Below are 19687 nucleotides of genomic sequence, written 5' to 3'. Positions count from 1 at the left end.
TCTATATAAAAAAACCTTGTTAAACTTTGTGACATATTTCCATTCTATGGAGGTCAGGCGCGAACGAACACCTCATAATTTTATTATACCATATTTCTTCAAACTGAAACATAATTATCAAAGTATACTTACGCAGATAGATATGAAAAGTCTTTATTAAAGTTTATGCCTATTCCCATTCTATGGAGGCCAGGCGTGAACGCAGACCCCACGATTTTATTATACCATCCCTATCTAAGTTAAAACATACTTATCAAAGTATTATTATGTACATCTATATCAAAAACACTTGTACATTTTTATTTTTATTTTTAAATTTTTTATTTCCATACTGTGTGGGCCAGGCGCGTACGCAGACCCCACAATTTTAATGAATCATCATTATGCCAGATCAAACATGGCCATTCCTGTGTCTCGATACACCTTCTATCATTATATGTGATCAGTTTTCCATAATAGTCAACCATATATGAGCCTATATATATATATATATATATATATATATATATATATATATATATATATATATATCTGCACCTTAATTTGGCGTTTATAAGTTGTTAAACCCCTTCATTCACTCATTTATTTATTGCAGACTATTATATTTATCTTTTTTAGTTTTTTCACGACGTTTCAGCCAACTATTCCTCTGGCCTTCTTCAGGCGGTAACCGCGACGAAGGCCAGAGAAATAGTTGGCCGAAACGTCGTGAAACAACAGCCAAAAAAATGAGGATAATAGTCCGCAATAAATAAATGAGTAAATAATACTCATTTCAATAAACATTCCAATTAATCAAATAATATATCTCTTCATTCACGTTTCAGTTGTTTAGTTGCTCGGAGGTAAAGGCTTAGTTAATGGAGAAGCATGGCTTCGTGGCTGGGTTCGAATCTCCCAACCGGTAGGAATTGTCACCTCCTACACTTATGATTTCGAAAGCATGAAATACTAGTGTCTGCAGGTATAAAGAATAAATATTATTTATAATTATATATACATATGAATTTTTAATTAGATAAACTTTATTCATGTACAAAAAATGTAAGTAAATTAAAAATGCACTCCATCAAAAGGGACAGTATGATGCAGGCATATACCTTCAAGGGAGGAACACTCTCTCACATTTAGTCAAATGAATTTGAATTTAAAGAAAACGTAAATAAATGCAACAACAAACTTTACTTACTATTCAAAGCAATAAAAACATATTTAAGCCAAAACTTCGTAGAACATTGGAAAACAACAGGCCACAGACAATGTAGGAGAGGTTTCAATCTTTGTCAAAGTACAAGCCATGTTGATGACTGCTAGTTATAAATTTTATTATCATATATATCATAAAAATATATATAAAACTTAAAAATGCGTCCTATCAAAACGGGCGACATGATTCAGCCATTTTCGTCCAAGGGAGGAAAATTCTCTACCATTTAAGGAAGTGAATTTCGATGTAAAGGTGGTGTTCTCCCGCCGTTATTATCGCTAATAAGAACAATAACAAAATTATTTATCTATCTATCTATCTATCTATCTATCTATCTATCTATCTATCTATCCATCTCTCTCTATATATATTCAACAATAAAAAACACCGTATGAAAACAACACTAGCGAATAAATACTGGGAACTCAAGGAAAGCGGACATTCGCCAGTAGTCGAATAGAAAATAATAAGACAAGCTACCACGTGTAGGGACCTAGACGACCCATGTAGATTATGCCTTCATGAAGAATTTGCTATCCTGTACTTTAAAGAACCCCAGCATCTATTAAACTTTAGAAGAGAAACAGCAAACAACTGTGTTCACAAGATAAAATTTACTCTAGTATAGCGATACAAAATAGTTTTAAAACTAACAAAAACAATAGAAAATAAACAAATAAATAAAATAAACATGAATATACATAAACGATCACACATATATGTATGTATATATATATATATGTATATATATATGCATATATGTATGTACACATATATATATTTATATATAAACTAAAAAAACCCCACTAACCTAGATTTAAAACAGATCAAGAAGCTAAATATCCAGGCTAAATAGAGCACACACAAAGGAACAGGTCAACCAGTGGTCAAATAGGCATTTGTCCGATAAGTGCATTCTCATTGGCTGATAGGAAGGGCGCGGTGGATACTAGAAAGCTGATTTGCTAACTAAAATCTCAAAAGAAGATGCGCATATAAAAACGACAAACAACCACAGAATTCGCGCATAAGCCTGAAGAGTCCTAGAGTGGATGAAACGCGGAATATTCAGTGTAGCTTAATCGCCATATAAATTTTATAACTTACTAACTAGCTCTACCTACGTATTGAGCACTTTGGAAGTAAATACTTAAAGTTTACTCATAAATCTATACTTTCGTATATTAATTTTATGTGAGCAAATTAAGTAGTTATAATACGTATAGGTTTTGAAGACATCGCAACGCAAAAAAGAAGAAACAATTTAGAATTAATGCTATTAGATATATTTCGCCTTTGTCAATAATGTTTTCTTATTACGTCTCATGATGGAACTTGTAAGCGGTTCACGTCCGTTTAGTTGTTATTCAACGTTTTTTTTATAGTCCAGGAAATTCACATGGCGCGTGCTACAGGAATAATTGGTTGGCTCCTGTTTGAAAGCGTTTGTAAATAGGAAATGAAATATATAATATCATTATCACATCAGGGTTAAACTTGAATTTTTGATTTGCTCTTCAGCATATATTCCATTTTAATTCCATTTCAGATGATTTTCAGGCGAAATATTTGTCGAGAAGGATATAAGAAAAAACTTTTGACAAAGGCGAATTTCTTCGCCGAAATATATCGAATAACATTAATATTAAATTGTTTATTCTTTATTTTGACATTGCGATGGCTTCAAAACATATTTCTATATACGTATGATATTTGATTTCCTATTTACCAACGCTTTTAAACAAGACCAACCATATATATATATATATATATATATATATATATATATATATATATATATATTAATAATATATATTAAGTAATGTGATTGATAATTTAAAATTTAAAAATCAAATTTTAATTAAATTAAAAATCCGTTTCATAAGAAGGAACAACAACAAAATCAATTATCTGTACGATCGTTTCGGAAAACAATGCTTTTTATTGTGGTATACATCAAGTTATGTACAATCTTATCTTCAATAAGATAAAAAGCTATAGCAAACATCTAAATGACTATTTTAACCACAGTTCCTGATTTCAAAAAACGAAAAATTAAAAGATTCATCTGCCTTACTTTTAATGCTAAGTTTATTTATGGTGTCTTTTAAATTCAATAAAAACCCTTCAAAATTTGCTGATGAGGAGACCTTGCTTATCAAAAAACTATATATAATTATTGTACATAACTTGATGTATACCACAATAAAAAGCATTGTTTTCCGAAACGATCGTAGAGATAATTGATTTTGTTGTTGTTCCTTCTTATGAAACGGATTTTTAATTTAATTAAAATTTGATTTTTAAATTTTAAAGTATCAATCACATTACTTAATATTGAATTAGCTCTAGGACATTTAACTATCGAGCTTATTATATATCTAAATTACAACGAGCACTTTCTATTTCCTGTATTTTAATTAAACTAGTAATTTCACTGTTACATTAAAATACACTCAGCTCTTTAGACTATTGTTCTAATCTCCTTTAAATTATATATATATATATATATATATATATATATATATAATCTCAAATAAAACTTCAGTTATATATCCATACAAACACTTTAATTACTATACACTTGTTTCCGCCTTTCTCAGTTTCTGAACTCCAATTTGTCCTTGGGGACTTTTGAGGCTAAATGGGATGTATATCTTTCGTTTTGGTCTCTTGGTCTTACTGGATTTCAGGTATGGGTAACAAAAGTTCGGTATAAATAAATTCTCGTTTGCGTTCTTGTGTACGTTCTGGTGTTTTTCATATACACAAACAGCATACCTTTTGTCATCGTGTCATCTCTTGTTCTCAGCAACGCCGGACAAAATTGGTGATTTCATAATCTTTTATTCTTCAATTATTGTACTGGTGTTGACATTTCACTGTTGTCTAATTATTTATGACCACCCACCATTCGTATCGAGTGAATTACCTCATTCCATGTCCGGCTCCACCGAAGGCCGATACCCGACTGTTAAACTCACCTAACTAAAACTCCACGTCTATATCTGAAAATATCTTTCTAATTCATTACGTCACCACCTGATGGTTTTCACATAATCTGTTTGTTATCATTCTCACATTCCAAATTCCAAATTTCTCTTCCAATTGAAATTGGAAGAGAAATTTGGAATTTGGAATATGAGAATGATAACAGAAGAGATGTTGCGTGTTTGTCTCTGATGTATCGTTATTTTCATGGAAAGTGTTCGACTGAGCTTCAATCTATGGTCCCCCCTCGCCAAACTTTCACAAGAAACACTCGTCTAGCTGTAAACACTATCAATAATTCCCCCCACTCTTTATCTGTGCCTAAACCTAAACGTAGATTCCATGAACAAAGCTTCTTTCTTAGAACTGCACGCCTGTGGTATTGTCTTCCGTTTTCCTGCTTTCCAGCTGACTACAATATGTTGTCTTCAAGTCTAACGTAAATAAGTTCTTGATGAGCCGTTCCATATAAGTTATCAAATTTACCAAATTTTCATTACTAATGATTACTATATTGTCCAATTTCTACTGTACACTCTTTAACCCTTATGCTTGAGTGGCCTCTTGGCCTTGATAAGTGGTGATGTCTATGTAAAAAAAAAATAAGATTGTCAGAATAATATTCCGTTCTATCAAGTTAACATGCCTACGCTTGTGTTTATAAATATTTCATTATAAAATACCTCTTTTTGGTGACATTTCATGTAGACTTACGAAACACAACAACAACAACAGCAACAACAACAAGAACAACAACAATAACGATAATAATAATAATAATAATAATAATAATAATAATAATAATAATAATAATAATAATCGACTACTGCATTTAACGGCGTTGTCCGAAATTAATAACGTAATGCTGATTGCTAATATTACCATTGGAAATATTCTAAATTGGAATTGAAAAGTAATATATGGCGAAGAGGAAAATGATAAATTTGCCAACTTTTACTCTGATATAATAGTACCAATAAAGATTTTTGAATGGGGGGGGTATTGTTGATTGTTCATTTTTGTAGCATAATGAAAATATTAAATATTTTAAATTATTATCTACATGCGTATTCATTTCAAAGTTGCGGAATCATCTGTTTAGAGATAACTGTTCAAACGAGTTGTACGTTTCGAACCCTGTAGCAAGAGTCATATTTAATTTCAATTCGTAATACTCTAAAAATCGAGAGCAACTCCAATTGTTACACAAAGTAATGAGAAATAAATCCTATTTATGCCAAGAAAACGGCCAACCATAGTCAGCCGCCATAGTACAAAATAACTTGCATTCATATTGTAGATAGACAACTTGTATTATTTCTCAATCAATTATATCTCTCTATCTATGTATCTCTATATCTCTCTATATACAGAGAGATAGAGAAAGAGAAAGAGAGAGAGAGAGAGAAAGAAAGGAAGATAGAGACAGGGGGGGAGACGACGGAGATAAAGAAAGATATTGAAGGACGAAATGATGAAAAAAAGGTTTTCTTTAAAAAATATACGTTTTCAATAAAATGCAAAAACATCGCAACACCCACTCACCTTTAACAACTCTAGGGCGCCCGGCTATCGTCCTGCCCGAAAGGTACGCTGCAAACACCATTACGATTACCACAAGCCTTTTTATTAAATTTCCATCAGATATTTTAATACGCTGTGCTGATCGTACTCGAAACACCACGGAAATTCTGCAAAAGAAAAACAAATGTTCAGCTGCTGCTGCTAATAATAATAATAATAATAATAATAATAATAATAATAATAATAATCATGATGATGATGATGATGATGAAGCAAGAGTATAGGCTGTCTTATCCGATAGTCTTTCTAGAGCTGGTGTCTCAATAAAAATGCTTGTTGGTGTAAACCATAAAACACAACCCCGTAGTAGGGAAATGTCTGTTTGACGCCCGACAAGGTTAATCAGGTTCTACATACAGATGAAGTGCTCTTTAGTTTTGATCTGCACTCACATAGAGATGGCACCTCGATAAAAATAGTTGGAAAGAAACCTCTACAAATACAACTTATTCTTATGAGTTGAGTCTGGATAAGACTGCACCTTTTATGCAGGACTCCAAGCCCTCCCGGCCAGAAGTGCAATCGGACAACACTTCTGATTTTCGACGATCAATTTCCCAAATCAAAGAAAACCAATTATGTAGGAAATCGGCGGAAAGATCAATTGACGTGAAAAGAAAGTGGAACAAAGCGGAGCACAAGCTTGCGTAAGAGCGTAATGGGAATGTCATACAAGATAAATTGAAAAAGTGACACTGAAGTACTGAGAAGAAGGATGTACGTTTGAAATGACGAAAAATAAGATGATGAATTAGATAAGAACAATACTTACGCCAGTTGAAATAGAATTGATCAGGAGGAGGATAGTAAAAAGTGCATCAGACGGCAGCATTGACTCAAGTAAAATCTGATTCCGTTAAAACATATTCAGAAGTGTCTCAAATGGGCAAAGAAATAGGAAAAGAAAGTGAAAGTGATACTACGAGAAGGATAGATAAAATAGTTAAAAAAAGGGAGGGTGATAGCTTACTTAATAAAAGCGAGACTTATAATACGAAAATCACAGATGATGAATTAAATTTTCTGATTAGACTGAAATAGTTAATGAGAAGTCGAGAAAAAGGAAAGATTTTTAATTGCAAGAATTTTTACCAAACAAAGTTAAGGAATGCGACAAATAAAATAAACAAGGCAACTAATGGGGTGCTACTTGAGAGAATACCGATGTCAGAAACATCTTGTTGGTAGGAACTGTATTAGTTGTGAGATTATGGAGTTAAAGAGCTAAAAATGAAACAGAAAAAGAACCATATTGTAAAAGAAGAATTGAAGATCATCTAGAGTGATAAAGGAAAGATCTAGGTCGAATTCAGCTATAGTTCAAAGGACAATAAAAATGAAAATAAGGAGAAAAAAGAACTGCATACACGATAAAACTGAAGGCCCATGGGGTTTAATACCAATATGGAAGAGATAAATCAGCAGATTATAACAAAAACTTCCCAGATTAAAAGGTATACTAACGGAATTCAGTAGTTTAACAACAACACGTTATTCAAGGCAAACTAGTCAAGGTTCTTTAGAAAATATGGTGGTACCTAATCCTCAAGAAGCTACAAATTTCTGATGAAGTACATGATCAAGAGAGATTCCCACAAGGTTGATGCTGAATGGGTCGCTAGAGCAAGTAAAAGACTGGAAGGGCACAGGATATCCACATTTCTATTGAAGATCTGATCGAATTCCTGGGTACTGTTTGCGATCTTTCACAGGAATCCATGAGAGGCTTCCCGTTTCCCTGGACGATTGTGCCAAATTGTGCTAGATACTAGAATGGCTTGTAGTGGCAAGTTGTTGCTCGCGGGAAGAGAGCAACCATAAAAGGTGTCGTTTTGCCAAATGGTGAAAGATTAGGAAATTTTGATCCAAAAGGCTACAAGTACCCGGAGTGCTTAAACTTGAAACGTTGTTCTATAATGAAATGAAAAAAGAAGACGAAAGAAGTGTATATGGAAAGACTCAAACTATTCATGAAATCTCGAGTGAATGGTTGGAAATTGTTCACAGCCATCAACTCATGGACTATTGCTGTAATTCGATACAGGGTAGCTTTTGTAGGATGGACACAGGAGGAAATGAAACAGCTGGATAGAGACAGACAGAAAATTATTAGTCAAGTATGGAGCACTTCACCCAAATTCAAATTTGCTTAGGTTGTTCATCACAAGAAAGAAAAGATGAATATTGCGATTGAAGAATGTGTCGAAGGAGATCTTAAAAGTGTGCATCATTACACAGCTAACGACCATAAAGTGTTATTTGCAGCAGTGTTAAAAGAGGTAGAACAAAAAAGCATACATGGTCCCTCGTGAGTGCACAACGAACGAGGTATAAAGAAATGACTAAGTTCAGCATTTGCCTCCTCCCCCGTTTAGCCCCAAAAGTCCCCAGGGGACGTAAAATCCCGATGAAAATGAACAAACGGTGTAGTTTTAGGCTTTAACAGATGTAAATTTGAGTTCTTCACCATGCAAAAAAAAAAGAAATGACTAAGTCTATCGTTTACCCCCACCCCGTTAAGTTCCCAAATCCCCAAGATCTTAACATATTTAAATTTGAGTTCTGCACCATGCAAAACTACTAAATAGACATACACAGATAATTTTGAACAAATATGGCAAAACAGTCCCAAAAGTCGGAGTGTTTTTATTAGCCTTAAAAGAGCCCCTGGGGGCACACTTAAGAGTTATCGCGAGGTATAGACAAACAAAATTATATAAGAATCTGTTAGTTACAACTTTTCAGAAAGTCGTATAAAAATCCAAGACATCAATTTTTTTTAATAAGCACAAAAGTGTCAATTTTAGCCATTTTATCCGAAAGGCACACTGGGGGGGGGGGACAAAAAGAGTTTTCGCGGAAAATCTGTTCTGTTACTTTGTTAACTCCAAGACGTAGTTATTGAGAAAGGTGTGGACAGACGACCGGGAAAGGGTGAATTCACAGGTCCACCCTCCTTTTGTCGGGGGACTAAAAAGTCATTGGAAGATAAAAAGAAATGCAAGGAAAGAATCGAATCAGAAAAAAATGAATGAGTTGGAAAAATGCAACTTGATGGTCAATTTGATACTAATGCCCCAAAAATGTCAGGACACGAGCAATTTCCCCTCTAAAAGTGACTTATATTTGCTGCTCAGGAGCAGATACTAAGTACAAATGCAATCAAAAGAAAAATCTACGGGAAGAACTGTTCTGATAAGTACGAGATCTGTGGTGTGACATTTGAAACAGTGTCACACATTGTTAGTGCTTAATTTACATATGCTCATAAAGAGTACAAACGACACCACGACAAAGTATCTTCAAATCTGCATTGAGTTATGTACGAGAAGTTTTGAATCGAAGCGACAAGTGGTTCCAACATCATTCAGAAGCGGTAGTGGAAGATGAGGAAGTTAAGATTCTTTGTGATTTAATGGTTCAGTCTGACCGCGACATACTCTGAGGAAATCAGTTACTGTAGTTGTGAATAAAAAAGACCAAGGAACGCCAAATTATTGATCTGGCTTGTCCAAGCAACATCAGCTTAGCAAGCAAGAAAAATGAGAAACTGTAAAACTATCAGATTGCTAGATCGTGCAAAAAAACCCAAAAAAAAACTTCCATCATGCCAATAATCATAGGTGCCGGATTATCTTAAGAAACAGTTGAACTCCTTGGAAATAAAGTACAACATCACCGTACTCCAGAAGTCGGTTCTGCTTGGAACAGCAAACATCCTACGCCAGGTGCTTTCCATATAATTGACCCTTTCAATATGCTCACGCGTTTTGGTGTAAAAACTCGTTCTTGAATGAGAACTAAACCGGTGGAAAGCATGACAACACTGTGAAGTTAACTAACACAATAATGTCAGTTTTCACAGATAACTGCCGGCAACTATCAAGAAAAACAGCTGTTGCGAGAACACAAGTGCGTACCACTAATAATGAACTTAACGGAGAGTCACTCAGACTAAATACCGCTTTGACATAGACAAAAAAGGGACCGCTATCAACATGATAAATTATTGTAGAAATAAGCAAACTAGGATATTGCTGCATTTTAATATATAACACTGTAACTTGAATGTAGCTTGGATTTTTAACATACTTAATATATTAAGTATATTTAGATGTTGGCGCCACAATTCCAAACAAACGGTAAATAATGTAGACATAAAAAAGAGCGATAATAAAGAACACACTTAACCTAGCGTGGGTTGTGTACAAATGTAGCGACGTTTTAAGCGGTGGTTCACAGAATATTTCCCTTGTGTAAATAAAGAAATAAATCTATCATCATGCTGTTTGTTCCTATTTACTATGCCTCCCCACGGGACAGACTTAGACACCAGGGTCGTTTTTTAACGTGGAGAAAAGGAACAAAAATAAAAATTGTCTCAGTCGTGAAAGATTTCTCCTCCACCGACAGAGAACAAGAAATTGAAGTGCAGCATCTGAAGAACAGATAGTATTTATTTGCTCCCCCACCGAGCAAATTAGGCACAAGGCCGATTTTTAATGTGAGGAGTGAAGGGGGAAATAGGAACCAACTCCCCGGGGAGTAGGTGAGCTGGATAGTGACAATTGGTATGAAGGGTTACCCCTACATTGACCAAGATCTTATCTGTAGGGTCGCCCCCACATAGGGTCTTTGCTTGCAGTATCTGTCGGAACAGATGGTATTTATTTGCTCCCCCACCGAGCAAATTAGGCACAAGGCCGATTTTTAATGTGAGGACTGAAGGGGAAATGGGGAACAACTCCCCGGGGAGTAGGGGAGCTGGATAGTGACAATTGGTATGAAGGGTTACCCCTACATTGACCAAGGTCTTATATGTGGGGTCGCCCCCCCACATATGGTCTTTGCTTGCAGTATCTGTCGGAACAGATACTACACTTTGATCTTGTCCTGAAGGGGTTGTTGTAAATATATTTGGTCGATGAAGCTCATGGTGCTAACAAAGGTGGTAGATGAATGAAAAATGGCAACGACGCTAAGCGCGCCAGTGTATTTAGCAGATGAGCAGATGAAATTATTGAGTTCACTAAGATTAGCGTTCACAAAAATGATGGTACATTTAAAATAACTGACGTAAAGATTCCGGGTAGAAAATGATTTTCGAGAAAAAACAAAAACAAAAAAAAAACAAACAAACAAAAAACAAAAAACAAAACAAAAACAACAAACACAAAAAACAAATGATTCTGAATTCGGTTTATAATTAATGAAACTATATGAGAATAAGCAAAAATGTAATACCAAATTCAAGACGTCTCAAATTATTGTGTTAGTTAACTTCACAGTGTTGTCATGCTTTCTACCGGTTTAGTTTTCATTTAAGAACGAGTTTTTACACCAAAATGAGTGAGCATATTGAAAGGGTCAATCAGATGGAAAGCACTTGGCGTAGGATGTTTGCTGTTCCAAGCAGAACCGACTTCTGGAGTACGGTGATGTTGTACTTTATTTCCAAGGAGTTCAACTGTTTCTTAAGAAAATCTAGAATTGAACCAAGCGCATTTGTGATGATAGACACGATGGAAGTTTTTTGTTCCATAACCTAGCAATTTCCACCCTCGGTTTCTGATAGTTTTGTAGTTTCTTATTCTTCTTGCTGATGTTGCTTGGACTTTTTTTTATTCATAACTACCATAACTGATTTCCTCTGACCTATCTCTCGGTCAGACTGACCCATGAAACCCCAGAGAATATGTTTGATCATAATCACCTCCTAAAGAGACTTTGGTGCTACCAAACCAGGCGGTCTAAAGATACCAGCTTCCTGATCCAAAATATACCAAATAATAATGCTATTATTATTATTATTATTATTATTATTATTATTATTATTATTATTATTATTATTATTATTATTTTTTGCCTTTTGCAAAACGTAATCTTGTCCTTCAAAGCCAAAAAATAAATAACATACTTTTTTTTACTATAAAACAATAAAATCAAACACTATGAATAGCTATTTGATGATATAAAGAACTTGAAGCATAAACACATTTTACATACATGAATGAATTTAGCATTCAGTAACTCGAAAAGAGTTGACATGTTGTAAAATAAACTAAATAACCTGCAAAGTGAACCTAATACAATCAAGCCGCTGTTTTGGAACATCTTGGAAATGGAATAATCAGGCTTTGAACAACAAAATCAAACTAGAAATGTTTCGATGATTTAACAAAATTTCATTTTACGAACCACACCGAAGACATCCGAAATATGCCGATTGATCAGATGTGCAGACTTCCCACTCATGAGTTTTAAAATGCAGATCTGATTTCCGTATATCAATCTGCGTTCTTATGTTTTTAATCTTTTTGTAAAAAATACATTGTTAAATACCTGCTAAAATAAAAATATATTAAAATGTTTAGGAAACTTATCAAACATACACTATAATAGTTTAAATTTATAAAAATGTTTACAAAAAATATATTTGATTTTTGCGAAATAAGGTTTAATGTTTATTAGGTTTAGGTAAATTTATTGCGGAATTTTTAGTTATGAAAAACCTAAGCGACATCAAAAACACCTTCAGCGACTTCCTCGCCACCAGAACGTAAGATTTTTACGTTACTGACATAAATACACTTGTTTTGCGTTGGCAAAATTGTGTTGATTCTGATGGTGCTTATTATTATTAATAGGATAACGTATATGTTATTTTCTGTGTCACGCTTACATCCGGGTCGTTTAATTGTTATGGGCTTCCATTTATTGTCATAAATAATTTTACCAAGAATTTTTCTTGAGTTTTGATTTCGGTTTCGATTATAGCTGATGGTACTCCGGTAATCTATACGTTTAAAAAATAATTTTATGAAGAATTTTTTTTATACGTTTTGGTTTCACTTTCGATTATAGCTGATGACACTCACGTTTAAAAATCGATAGAACATTAACTCTATAATAATATATACGAAATCTTCAAGAATTAAAATATCATATTTAAGCGTACTTTACGACCCGGACGTTCCTGCTAGTTTAGATTAATACTTTTGCAGTTTTAACAAATAAGCTACAATAATATCAGAGCGTCTCTATTTACGCTGAACATCTACAAAATGCTAACATTAATATATTACATAGGAATGAGTTCGCTGTGGAATTTCCACAGGTCCCGCTGATTTCGATTAAAAAAATAATTTGTTTGAACTAAGATATGTTTATTTGAATATAAAAGTTAAAAACCGCAATTAAATAAAATTGCGAACCTCATAATTACTATTGAAACCAATAATAACTAATGTTTAATAATGTGTATATTAATTATATCAATAAGTTGTATATTAACCAATTAAATACCTGAAATATTCTATACTAGCCTAAGTTCCTGGCGTTGCCCGGGTGTTTGGAGGTGTATGTTGAGGAAGAAAAAAAAGTGATAATAGGCAGGCTCGAACCCGTATTGCGAAGGAGGAAAAGAGCGTAAAAAAACGCGACGTCTTTGTCGCTGCGTCCATCGCCAAACCGGAAATGGCGAAGTTTAAATTAAGGCTAGTCAATCGAAAAGAGGGGATGACTTTCGAAAATATCGGTGAAAAAAGCGACCCCTCCCTATAGAAAAGTGCCCAGTTGAGAGTGCAGAAATTAATGTTTTTAGCCATTTTTTCGGTATTTGTCGTTCAAAGGGTCGACCTTCTAAAACAATACCGATCTCGTGAAAATCCGTCGTCTCTGTCAAAGGTTTTAGGCATACATACATACGTACATACATACATACATACATGCATACATACATACATACATACATACATACATTTAAACAGACAGGTGAGATTTATATAATAGAAGATGTAAGGATAATAACAAAGCCACTTCTTTTACATTACTTTTGATACGAACAGATAATTCGCTTTTCTAACAATTCGTTTTTACTTTTGTGCATTTTGAGACGAGGATTTGTTATTTGTAGAATTTGGATTCTTCATGCTACTGTTCTCATCTTGAGTGTCATTTTCACAACGTTTCGGTGAATGAAATCTCCGACACTCTCCGATTGTATCTTATCGAACTCGGAAATGTTTCTGTCCAACTCGGGACTCCAGTCGGAATTTCGAACTGAACCCTTTATTTACTTGACCGTAAAAACCAATGGCTCAGTGGTTAAAGTACTTGGAAGAATCAATTGTAAAACTGCTGTTCTCCCGAAGGTTTAAGGTTCAATTTTCGGTGTGTGCGACCGAAAAATACGATTGCGAATTACTTAGGACCTTTAACCAGTCATGGCTGATGGAACGAGAGCATTCTACCCCCGAATGGTAAATAAAGGGTTCTGTTGGAAAATCCGTCCAGATTCCCGAGTTCGACAGAAACATTCCTGAGTTCGACAAGATACACCCAAAGAAGATAGGAGGTAACATTGATCGAAACGTTGTGAAAATGATACCCAATATGAGAATAGTAGTTTGATGAATCCAAATAATACGAATTCATTTTTAGAACAGCTTTTCATACCAAATTATGTTCGAAAACTAAGGTTACCAAATAAAGCAACTAATAATTCTAAATAGTAAATTAAAACAGAATTAATAATTAAATTAATAAAAGGAAAGGAACCTAGAACTAAGATCAGTTTATTGTTGACCAACGATCTAACATAGAGCGTTTTCGGTTGTTATTAATAATAATTATTAATCTATATATCTATAAACGCGAGAAGGTGTGTGTGTGTGTGTGTGAGGGCACTTCTCAACCCATATACTCAACGAATTTTTAATCTACAAAATTGGAATTTTGTATATAGGGAATTCAGCTTTCTGAAAAACTTTTTAATCCATTTTCCTCCGGAAAAAGGGATGCTAAGGAGTAAAAAATTGAGAAATTAGTACGAGGGTGTCGCCGGATTTTTTAATCTATTTTTCAAATGTCTCACGAATGCGCGGCCGTAAACATGGCAGCTTCTTTATGTTATGTAAACTAGGTTTAGAAAGCACATTTTATAGATCACGTCAAGCTGGTTTAATGGTTATCGCGCTTGACTCATTGTCTTTAAGTTTTGGTTTCGATCTCAGTTCGAGTAGTTTTTTTTTACTTACAAGAAGTGAACTTTTCAGAAAATAATATAATACTCGCAGACAATGCCTCAGTTTCTTTCCGATTTTTTTACTTCATTTTTTTTAAAGGAATTCAACGGTACGTTTAATACATACGGTATTTCTGATTATAATAAATAAGAATTCCGCATTTATTAAAATATATTTATGAGCATTTTAGGACTGGGCAACGTTGAGCGGCCTGCTAGTCTCCTATAAAATTAAAGCGTTTCAAGAGATAATAAATTGATTATTCTTAAATTAGCAAAGTTGCATGGAAGATAGAACACTCTTCAGAAGCAAAGTAATGTTTAGATATAAACATATTTATAAATGGTTATAATAATTATATATATATATATCAAATATTAAATTTATAATATTATAATCTATATATATAAAAGCGAAAATGTGTGTATGTATGTATGTATGTATGTATGTTTGTATGTGTGTTTGTGTGTCCGCTAAAAACTTTCGACAGACAGAACAAAAATTCACAAACTTGGTATCATATTGAAGCCCTATCCCTCGCACGGAAAATATCGAAAAATTGGCCAAAAACGTAAATTTTTTCACCCTGAAATCAACAATTTTCGGCAGGGCGGGGGTCAACAAAAGCCGTCCTCTCATGACGAGATCGGTTCTACGCATGCATCAGATGACGTCATGACCTGATTTACTTTAAATAGTTGAAGAACTGAAAGAATTTCATGTACGTCGTGTTAGCCCGGTTGGTTAGAGCTTTGTTTCGTTATCTAAACGTTTTGGGTTCGAATCGTGGTGTGAGATGTCTTTTTTTGTTTCGATTTTTTAAATTTAAATATTGAAGTAGGGTTATTTAAACCATTTTTCACGTAACGTTCGTTTTTCTGCTTTTATTTACTTCGCTTATTCTTAGGTTTTCATTAACATCCCCCATCGACACCCAAAAACACTCGGGTACCCACCGATTTTTAAAATTTTAATATCGAAACAGGCTTTTTTTACATGGAGTTCACCACTTATCAAGGCCCAAGGGCCACTCGGGGATAAGGGTTATTGTATGTACAGTAATCAGTGGGATAGTGTAGTAATAGTATTGGAGAATTGATAAAGTGTCATTACTTAATGGGCGGTTCATCAGGAATTTGTTTGTGTTGGACTTAAAGACATCCAGGTTGAAGTCGGGAGGGAAACAGGCAAGCGGAACAGAGTTCCACAGGCGTGCAGTTCCAAGAAAGAAGCTTTGTTCATGGAATCTACGCTTTGATTTAGACACAGATAAGGAATGGGGAAAATTATTTACGGTGGTTTCAGCTAGTCGGGTGTTTTTTGAAAAAGATTGGCGAGGGGGGACCAGAGAATGAAGCTCAGACGACCACTTGCTATGGAAATAACGATAAAACAATGACAGGCTCGCTATGTCTCTTCTGTGAGAGAGAGGTTGCAGGGAAGAGAAAAAGGCATCCCCCACTAAGCCACGAAGTCTATTTTGTACTCTGTCAAGACAGGATAGGCGGTTTTAGCAGCTCCTGCCCAGCTGTGGCAGCAGTACTCCATCCTTGGACGTACTTGGCTTTTATATAGATTGAGAATTGCATCATTAGTGAGATATCTTCTGGAGCGGTAGAAGGATCCCACCATTTTCCCAGCGACCTTGGCAACAGACTTGATGTATGTGTTCCATTTAGGATCAGGAGTAAAGCTCAAACCCAGAAGCTTATCAAAACATGGGGCCTCCCCTAGACGAGAGCCATCCATTTCAATTGATGCCAGATGGGGATCAGAGCGTTTATGATGTAGAGATAGGAGCGTGGTCTTAGATGCATTAAAAGTAACCAGCCACCTCTTCCCCCACTGTACCACGCGCTCAAGATCAGAGGAGAGAGAATCAGAGATAACATCATCATTTACGGCCTTTTATGTGTTGCCATAGATAGTCGTGTCATCAGCATAGATGTCAAGGAAAGATTTTAGTATGTGTTTTGGGAGATCATTGATGTAGATCAGGAAGAGAGTTGGATCCAGTATGGACCCCTGAGGGACTCCAGCATTAATACTGTGGGCCTCTTATTTCTGCCCATCAGCCACTACTCTTATGAGCCTATCAGAGAGAAATGATTTACTGACCAAGAAAACATTTCCAGTTATACCATAGCTGGAAATCTTGTGTAGTAGGCATCTATGCCAAACCTTATCGAAGGCCTTGGATATGTCAAGAGCAATTGCCCTAGAAATTAAGCCTTTGTCGAGAGATTCACTAATCCTATGAGATATAACCGTTAGCACATCTGCTGTAGATCTAGCAGAACGGAAACCATATTGCGTGTCGCTAAGAAGGTTATTTCTGCTGAGGTGGTTGACTACTTCTCTATTTATTGTGGATTCCAGCAACTTGCTCATGACACACAGGAGACTTATTGGTCTGTATTGAGAGGGAGATGACTTATCACCTGAATTCTTAAATACAGGGCATACTGATGAGGTTTTCCAGGGTGTTGGAAAGCACTTCTCCTTAAGGCAACGCTTAAACAGTTTGGTAAGTATGGGGGCAAGTTCTGGTTGTAATTTTTTTAACACTATAATTGGAATACCGTCAGGACCAGTTGCTTTACTGAAGTCAAGGTTCTTGATTAGCTTGGCGACCTCACGCACAGATATTTGTATGTTGCATAGTGTGTTGTCTGTTATAGGAGGGAATATGGGGAGTTGATGGCCTTCGTCGCACAGGGTAGAATTTGCCGCAAAGTTCTTGGCAAATAGTTTGGGCTTGTCGGATGCTCTCGAGATGACCTCAGGTCCATTGATAATGGTTGGGATAGAACGCACGTTTCTGTTCAGGATCCTATTTGCTATTTGCCAGAACTGGTGGGAACCAAGTCGCTGCTCAGCTACTTTGGATTTAACGGATTGAGCATATGAGCATTTTTTATTACTTTTTTACAGTGGTTGCTGGTGGTCTCGAAAGCAGTTTTAGTTTCAGTGCATCTATTATGTTTGTAGCTATGGAAAAAGTGATTTCTGTGTTCGATGGCAGCAGCACATTCAGGGGAGAACCATGGCTGGCTGTTAGGTTTTTGTTGGAATTTTTTGGATGGTATGAATTGGTCTATGCCTACAAGTAACCATTCGGTCAGGTCTGATACTATGGAGGACACATCCTTTTTAAACATGGAATAGAGAGGTAGATCAGATATGAATGTACGGAAGCTATCCCAGTCCGCCATAGAGTATCGGTATACAGTACGGTGGAGAGGTACGTCTGTAGATATATTTCATTTTCATCTTAACTGATACAACGCAGTGGTCGGAGGATCCCAGAGGAGATAGAACGGAACATGAGCATAGCTCAGGGGAAGTGGATAGAAAAAGGTCTAGAAGGCTTGCGTACTGACCGGTAGTATTGGGCACACGAGTGGGCTCGTGAACAATCTGAGTGAGGTCATAGGCAATGGCAAAATCATAACAGAACTTCCCCTCATCATCAGTCTTATTTGAGTGGGTCAGACATTCCACATTATGGACATTGAAGTCACCGCAAATGTAAATGTTAGCCGAGGGATGAGCAGACAGGATGTGGTCAATTTTCTCTAATATACTCTTAAAGGCAATAACTCCGCTGTTGTGGGGGCGATAGAGGGCAAATATTAATGCGGTGGTGTAAGCAAGTGCAACCCGGAAGCACATATAAGGTATATTAGGGTCTTCTCTGGAGATATCCCTGCCACACGGGAACCCATCTTTAATGTAGGCATATATTCCATGCCCGTGGCGATCCTCGGGGTCAGATTTAGATGTTAAGTTAGAGTATCCGTTAATTATGAACTCATCTAGGGAGGTGGTCGGCCCTATTCCAGTTTTGCTTAGAAAGAATATGTCAGGTTCGTCGCCTGTAATTGGGGTTCAACCTCTGGAAGGTTAGAACGTGGACCCCTGATGTTTGAGAAGGAAACATGGTAGTAGAGGTCTACGTTGGAGGATGGGGTTCTAGGTTTATTCGTGTTTTCTTTTTTGAGATATTTCATGTTAAGGATTTTGGGATTTGTGGAACAGGTCAGCATACTTGGTTAGACCAGAACAGAGAGGGAAAGTAAGAGAGGAAAGACGGGAATTTTTTGTTGTAGCACATGATAAGATAAAGCCATAACAATTACCCACTAGTATAGCATCGAGAGGCCCCACCAGAAACTACTGCATGGTCCAGAATCCATTCACCAAATAGCAATACAGCAGCCCCAGTACTTTGCACCTGCTGATAGGACAGCCTCCTTGGTGGTTATTCCAAGGTTCGGGTCCCTGACTATCAAGCGGTTAACGTCAGCCCAGATGAAAACGTTTACCTCCAGCACCCTTACTAGTGACATGGCCGCAAGGATAGATATAGAGACAGAAAATTTCCGACATCTCAAACTACCATTCACGAAGTACTACCGACCTGGGAAGCTTATTTAAGCCATTTTTCACGTGTTTTTTTTATTTTTATTTTTCAGAAGTTTTACTGTTTTCTTTTTTGTTTTTGTCTTACAGATTTTTACATTTAACATCGTTCGTTTGCCTTACGTTAATTTTTTTTTGTGTTTTTTGTTTTGATTACCCCCCCCCCCGCCCGCTTTATTTTTCAGATAAGTTTTAACGTTCGTTTTTCGGTTTTCTTTTTTTACTTTTTTTACGCGTGGTACCCCTCCCCGCTACGTTAGTTTTTTTTCGATTTTTTTATCCCCCCCCCGTTTGCCTGACGTTATTTTTTTTGTTTTTTTTCGATTTTTTAAAGATTTTGATTACCCCCACCAACCGGCCGAGCACACACCTCTAAACACCCGGGCAACGCTGGGTACCCCCGCTAGTATTATATAAAATTTAAAACAACTGACGCCTTTTTCGGACACCTTTT

General features: G+C 35.7%; 1 protein-coding gene across 3 annotated transcripts in view; it reads right to left on the bottom strand.

Moving 5' to 3' along the window:
- LOC145297688 (metabotropic glycine receptor-like) overlaps window positions 1–19687 on the bottom strand; it is a 1009734-nt gene that overhangs the window by 130632 nt on the left and 859415 nt on the right. For all 3 annotated transcript variants that reach the window (XR_013870309.1, XM_080143885.1, XM_080143886.1), the window contains exon 10: window positions 5744–5889. Coding sequence is in view for 2 of the 3 variants with exons in the window: in XM_080143885.1 (XP_080000011.1) it covers window positions 5744–5889 (146 nt within the window). In the remaining variant the exon portion in view is untranslated. The remainder of the gene's footprint in view (window positions 1–5743; window positions 5890–19687) is intronic.

This window comes from Euprymna scolopes, chromosome 18 (genome assembly GCF_053919585.1).
Source record: "Euprymna scolopes isolate OS-2025 chromosome 18, ASM5391958v1, whole genome shotgun sequence".
Lineage (NCBI taxonomy): Eukaryota > Metazoa > Mollusca > Cephalopoda > Sepiida > Sepiolidae > Euprymna > Euprymna scolopes.
Note: the sequence above shows the minus strand (reverse complement) of the source record. Positions and strands in the feature narration are given on the sequence as shown.